The 7,500-nt window shown below is 44.5% G+C and overlaps 1 protein-coding gene across 1 annotated transcript in view; it reads right to left on the bottom strand.

Moving 5' to 3' along the window:
- Nucleotides 1-7,500, bottom strand: part of LOC124025456 (epidermal growth factor receptor kinase substrate 8-like protein 1) — a 24,883-nt gene that overhangs the window by 17,285 nt on the left and 98 nt on the right. The window contains exons 1-4 of the mRNA XM_046338896.1: nucleotides 7,481-7,500; nucleotides 1,166-1,271; nucleotides 1,014-1,072; nucleotides 1-122 (exon numbers count right to left, since the gene is read on the bottom strand). The exon at nucleotides 1-122 is cut by the window's left edge and continues 47 nt beyond it; the exon at nucleotides 7,481-7,500 is cut by the window's right edge and continues 98 nt beyond it. Of these exons, the coding sequence (XP_046194852.1) occupies nucleotides 1-122; nucleotides 1,014-1,072; nucleotides 1,166-1,271 (287 nt within the window). The 5' untranslated portion in view covers nucleotides 7,481-7,500. The remainder of the gene's footprint in view (nucleotides 123-1,013; nucleotides 1,073-1,165; nucleotides 1,272-7,480) is intronic.

Genomic DNA, 7,500 nt, shown 5'->3' with positions numbered 1-7,500 from the left:
TCTTTCTTCTTGCTTTTTCTGCTCTTCCTCTTCGTCTGGTTGAGGATGCTCTGAGCCTCAGCAGCCTGCTGCAGGCGTCCCATGAAGCGCTCCACGTCATCAAAACAGTGGTTTAGGATCTCCTGAAGGAAGAACACATCCCAGCTAAACCAGACACATCAATGCAGTGGTCTGGTGAGAGCAGCCATGCACACACACACAAGAATCACAGACACACACGCACACACACACAAAGACATGCACACACACACAAAGACACGCACACACACACACACACACAAAGAATCACAGACACACACGCACACACACACAAAGACATGCACACACACACAAAGACACGCACACACACAAAGACACAGCACACACACACACACAAGAATCACAGACACACACGCACACACACACAAAGACATGCACACACACACACACGCACACACACACACACACACAAGAATCACAGACACACACGCACACACACACAAAGACATGCACACACACACAAAGACACGCACACACACACACACACACACAAGAATCACAGACACACACGCACACACACACAAAGACATGCACACACACACAAAGACACGCACACACACACAAGAATCACACACACGCACACACACAAAGAATCACAGACACACACGCACACACACACAAAACATGCACACACACACAAAGACACGCACACACACACACCCAAAGAATCACAGACACACACGCACACACACAAAGAAAAGACACGCCCATGCACGCACACACAAAGACATGCACACACACAAAGACACATGCACATGCACACACACACAAAGACACACACACATGCAAACACACGCACATGCACACACACACAAAGACACACACACAAACACACACACACAAAGACACCCAAGCACACAAGCACACACACTTGCACACACACACAAAAACACACACACACAAAGACACTCACACACATGCACACACACACATTTGCATACATACTGTATGAACACACAAATACAGATACATACCACCTCTCTCTCTGCATGTCCTCGAGATGTGTATTTTGTCTCACTACTGGCCCCATTCACTGACGAGGGATATAACATAGATGTCAGTTTAAACAACACACACACACATGCACACGCACACATACACATACAGTGCACACACATACACACACCTTTGAACACCTTTGCATAGCCATGGGAAGGAAGTTGACCATCATGGGGCATGACTCTAACACCTGATGGCTTCCTAGGACGTACTGGGGGTGGTGTCCCAGACATCTGCGAGAGAGAGAGAGAGAGAGAGAGAGAGAGAGAGAGAGAGAGAGAGAGAGAGAGAGAGAGAGAGAGAGAGAGAGAGAGAGAGAGAGAGAGAGAGAGAGAGAGAGAGAGAGAGAGAGAGAGAGAGAGAGGGAGAGGGAGGGAGAGAGTTTAAAAATATATATATACAGTATTTCACCTTTATTTAACCAGGTAGGCAAGTTGAGAACGTTCTCATTTACAATTGCGACCTGGCCAAGATAAAGCAAAGCAGTTCGACACATACAACAACACAGAGTTGCACATGGAGTAAAACAAACATACAGTCAATTATACAGTAGAAAAATAAGTCTATATACAATGTGAGCAAATGAGGTGAGATGAGGGAGGTAAAGGCAAAAAAAAAGGCCATGGTGGCGAAGTAAATACAATATAGCAAGTAAAACACTGGAATGGTAGATTTGTAGTGGAAGAATGTGCAAAGTAGAGATAGAAATAATGGTGTGCAAATTAGCTAAATAAATAAATACAGTAGGGGGAGAGGTAGTTGTTTAGGCTAAATTATAGATGGGCTATGTACAGGTGTAGTAATCTGTGAGCTGCTCTGACAGCTGGTGCTTAAAGCTGGTGAGGGAGATAAGTGTTTCCAGTTTCAGAGATTTTTGTAGATCGTTCCAGTCATTGGCAGCAGAGAACTGGAAGGAGAGGCGGCCAAAGGAAGAATTGGTTTTGGGGGTGACCAGAGAGATATACCTGCTGGAGCGCGTGCTACAGGTGGGTGATGCTATGGTGACCAGCGAGCTGAGATAAGGGGGGACTTTACCTAGCAGGGTCTTGTAGATGACCTGGAGCCAGTGGGTGCTTGCATACTTCCCCAAAAGACGAGAAAAACGAGAAAAAAGTGTCAATAGTACTGTTTGTCCATTTTGAGACCCTGTAGCCAGAATTCACTTCCTCAAAATAGTCATCTGTTCATTTTGACATTTTTTCAGAGGAGATCTTAGTCACGCAATTTTACATATCAATAAATTAGTCTAGCGACCAGGTATCTAATTTTAATTTGATCTACTCCCCATGGCAAAATATGCAGAATTGCAAGAAATGAACTAAAAACATATAATATATTGATGTTGGCAGACCTAAGAGCAACTGTGGTCCCTCATGATGAGTTCAGTTTTTTTGTGGCTCCACCCTCATCAGTTACCCATCCCTGATCTACACTGATCCACTTCCTTCAGGTCTGTAATGGCTCAAAAGGTAGGGACTAGGATTTAGATTAGGACAGAGATTCAATCAGGACATAGGGACTAGGATTTAGATTAGGACAGAGATGCAATCAGGACATAGGGACTAGGATTTAGATTAGGACAGAGATTCAATCAGGACATAGGGACTAGCACTTAGATTAGGACAGAGATTCAATCAAGACATAGGGACTAGGATTTAGATTAGGACAGAGATTCAATCAGGACATAGGGACTAGGATTTAGATTAGGACAGAGATTCAATCAAGACATAGGGACTAGCATTTAGATTAGGACAGAGATTCAATCAAGACATAGGGACTAGCATTTAATTAGGACAGAGATTCAATCAAGACATAGGACTAGCACTTAGATTAGGACAGAGATTCAATCAAGACATAGGGACTAGCACTTAGATTAGGACAGAGATTCAATCAAGACATAGGGACTAGCACTTAGATTAGGACAGAGATTCAATCAAGACATAGGGACTAGCACTTAGATTAGGACAGAGATTCAATCAAGACATAGGGACTAGCACTTAGATTAGGACAGAGATTCAATCAAGACATAGGGACTAGCACTTAGATTAGGACAGAGATTCAATCAAGACATAGGGACTAGCACTTAGATTAGGACAGAGATTCAATCAAGACATAGGGACTAGCACTTAGATTAGGACAGAGATTCAATCAAGACATAGGGACTAGCAGTTAGATTAGGACAGAGATTCAATCAAGACATAGGGACTAGCATTTAGATTAGGACAGAGATTAAATCAGGAGGTAGGAACTAGCATTTAGATTAGGACAGAGATTAAATCAGGAGGTAGGGACTAGGATTTAGATTAGGACAGAGATTAAATCAGGAGGTAGGGACTAGGATTTAGATTAGGACAGAGATTAAATCAGGAGGTAGGGACTAGGATTTAGATTAGGACAGAGTTTCAATCAAGAGTTAGGGACTATGATTTAGATTAGGACAGAGATTCAATCAGGAGGTAGGGACTAGGATTTAGATTAGGACAGAGATTAAATCAGGAGGTAGGGACTAGGATTTAGATTAGGACAGATATTCATTCAGGAGGTAGGGACTGTGATTTACATTAGGACAGAGATTAAATCAGGAGGTAGGGTCTAGGATTTACATTAGGACAGAGATTCAATCAGGAGGTAGGGTCTAGGATTTACATTAGGACAGAGATTCAATCAGGAGGTAGGGTCTAGGATTTAGATTAGGACAGAGATTCAATCAGGAGGTAGGGTCTAGGATTTACATTAGGACAGAGATTCAATCAGGAGGTAGGGTCTAGGATTTACATTAGGACAGAGATTCAATCAGGAGGTAGGGTCTAGGATTTAGATTAGGACAGAGATTCAATCAGGAGGTAGGGACTATGATTTACATTAGGACAGAGATTCAATCAGGAGGTAGGGTCTAGGATTTACATTAGGACAGAGATTCAATCAGGAGGTAGGGACTAGGATTTAGATTAGGACAGAGATTCAATCAGGAGGTAGGGTCTAGGATTTACATTAGGACAGAGATTCAATCAGGAGGTAGGGTCTAGGATTTACATTAGGACAGAGATTCAATCAGGAGGTAGGGTCTAGGATTTACATTAGGACAGAGATTCAATCAGGAGGTAGGGACTAGGATTTACATTAGGACAGAGATTCAATCAGGAGGTAGGGTCTAGGATTTACATTAGGACAGAGATTCAATCAGGAGGTAGGGTCTAGGATTTACATTAGGACAGAGATTCAATCAGGAGGTAGGGACTAGGATTTACATTAGGACAGAGATTCAATCAGGAGGTAGGGTCTAGGATTTACATTAGGACAGAGATTCAATCAGGAGGTAGGGTCTAGGATTTACATTAGGACAGAGATTCAATCAGGAGGTAGGGTCTAGGATTTACATTAGGACAGAGATTCAATCAGGAGGTAGGGACTAGGATTTACATTAGGACAGAGATTCAATCCGAGGCAGGTTGTAGCACATTTGACATTAACCTTTGGTGACTAGAACTTGCAACCCCCCAAAAATTCCCAACTTTATGCAAACGTCAACACTTCAACTGTGCAATAACCAAATGGGGGAGGGAAGCTCTCACTAGCAAGCTTTGACATAGACTACCACCATGTGATTCAGAAGACAGTATAACCATAGACTACCACCATGTGATTCAGAAGACAGTATAACCATAGACTACCACCATGTGATTCAGAAGACAGTATAACCATAGACTACCACCATGTGATTCAGAAGGTACTGTACTAACCATGGGGGGTTCACCAACATGTGGGGCAGCAGTGTAACTGCCCAGTCAGATCTCACCAACAGGGGACAGCAGTGTAACTGCCCAGTCAGATCTCACCAACAGGGGGCAGCAGTGTAACTGCCCAGTCAGATCTCACTCACTAACAGGGGACAGCAGTGTAACTGCCTAGTCAGATCTCACCAACAGGGGACAGCAGTATAACTGCCCAGTCAGATCTCACCAATAGGGGACAGCAGTATAACTGCCCAGTCAGATCTCACCAACAGGGGACAGCAGTATAACTGCCCAGTCAGAACTCACCAACAGGGGACAGCAGTATAACTGCCCAGTCAGATCTCACCAACAGGGGACAGCAGTATAACTGCCCAGTCAGATCTCACCAACAGGGGGCAGCAGTGTAACTGCCCAGTCAGATCTCACCAACAGGGGGCAGCAGTGTAACTGCCCAGTCAGATCTCACCAACAGGGGACAGCAGTGTAACTGCCCAGTCAGATCTCACCAACAGGGGACAGCAGTGTAACTGCCCAGTCAGATCTCACCAACAGGGGACAGCAGTATAACTGCCCAGTCAGATCTCACCAACAGGGGGCAGCAGTGTAACTGCCCAGTCAGATCTCACCAATAGGGGACAGCAGTGTAACTGCCCAGTCAGATCTCACCAACAGGGGGCAGCAGTGTAACTGCCCAGTCAGATCTCACCAACAGGGGACAGCAGTATAACTGCCCAGTCAGATCTCACCAACAGGGGGCAGCAGTGTAACTGCCCAGTCAGATCTCACCAACAGGGGACAGCAGTGTAACTGCCCAGTCAGATCTCACCAACAGGGGGCAGCAGTGTAACTGCCCAGTCAGATCTCACCAACAGGGGACAGCAGTATAACTGCCCAGTCAGATCTCACCAACAGGGGACAGCAGTATAACTGTCCAGTCAGATCTCACCAACAGGGGGCAGCAGTGTAACTGCCCAGTCAGATCTCACCAACAGGGGCAGCAGTGTAACTGCCCAGTCAGATCTCACCAACAGGGGACAGCAGTATAACTGCCCAGTCAGATCTCACCAACAGGGGGCAGCAGTGTAACTGCCCAGTCAGATCTCACCAACAGGGGACAGCAGTGTAACTGCCCCATCAGAATACAAAAGGTAGAAAAGTTAAGAAGAGAAATACAGTTGGTTGTCTTATGACAACACAATGCTTAACAGAGACATACATAACGCATTGGACATTACAAATATATTGCAGAAAGTCAGGTCAAGAATGCATCAGCACGAAAGTAAAACAAAAACTGCCTTGTGGATGAAGTACCTTGGTCAAGGGCACAACGGCAGTAGATGGCACATGAGATTGTAGCAGTTCTCATCTCACTTATCTCCTGTAAACTCTTCCACATACAGTTCATACACTCTTGACAACATAAATCACCAACTGACTTTTGAAATACCGTGAGGTGTTCATATTTTCTATTTTACTAGGCAAGTCAGTTAAGAACAAATTCTTATTTTACAATTACGGCCTCCCCCGGCCAAACCCTCCCCTAACCCGGACAACGCCGGAACAATTGTGCGCCGCCCTACGGGACTCCCGATCACGGCCGGTTGTGATACACCCCGGGATCGAACCAGGGTCTGTAGTGACACCTCTAGCACTGAGATGCAGTGCCTTAGACCTCTGCGCCACTATCATCAGTTGATAGAAACATGCTGTGTGAAATGAAATATGTGTCACTCCAGTCCTGAATAGCTACTGGGAATGTGTGTTCGTTCCAGCCCAGCAGTAATACACTTCATTTAACTCATTGTGGTCCATATTGAAGACCATGTTTCATGAACAGGAAACGGTGGAAGATGGAGATCCCTCTACCATCTGTACTGTAAAATAAACAATACAACAACAAAAACAGGAAGAGGCCTGAGGTGTGTGTCACATTGTCACATTCCCTCAGCTGACAGTGAGAATGCTGTTTAGCATTCCAATGTGTGTGCGTGTGTGTGTCTTTGTCTGGGTCACTGACAGATTCAGTGCAATGACATCATAGACCAAATCCATAATCCAAGTTATTGTCCTGATATTGACTTCTTCTATTGAAATCCATAAGGCTGATTTAAAAAATGTATTTTAAAGAAAACCATGTGTCAAAATATGTTTCTATAATTCTGATCAGACAGTCTGCCTCTAAAGGACACTGTCAAGATACCCTGCTCCTTTTAACAACTCACATGTCAAACTCATTCCACGGAGGGACGAGTATTTTTGCTCCTCCCTTGTAATCGGTTGATGAATTAAGGTTACTAATTAGTAAGGAACTCCCCTCACCTGGTTGTCTAGGTCTTAATTGAAAGGAAAAAAACAAAAACCAGCAGACACTAGACCCTCCATGGAATGAGTTTGACACCCCTGGTTTAACTGGTCCTTACTCTGCTCATCTCTCTCTTTCTCTCTCTCTCCCCTTGTCTATATTCACAACAACTACACACGACTGACAGTCCTGTCTAACCTCACACCAGACTGTTCATGATGGTCTTCACATTCACACACACACACACACACACACACACACACACACACACACACACACACACACACACACACACACACACACACACACACACACACACACACACACACACACACACACACACACACACACACACACACACACACACACACATACAGGGTATAATCCATATAGAAATTGTCAGTACCTTTTGGTGTGTGTCTGCGT

This window comes from Oncorhynchus gorbuscha, unplaced genomic scaffold (genome assembly GCF_021184085.1).
Source record: "Oncorhynchus gorbuscha isolate QuinsamMale2020 ecotype Even-year unplaced genomic scaffold, OgorEven_v1.0 Un_scaffold_2255, whole genome shotgun sequence".
NCBI lineage: Eukaryota > Metazoa > Chordata > Actinopteri > Salmoniformes > Salmonidae > Oncorhynchus > Oncorhynchus gorbuscha.
This window is presented reverse-complemented; position numbering and strand designations above follow the sequence as displayed.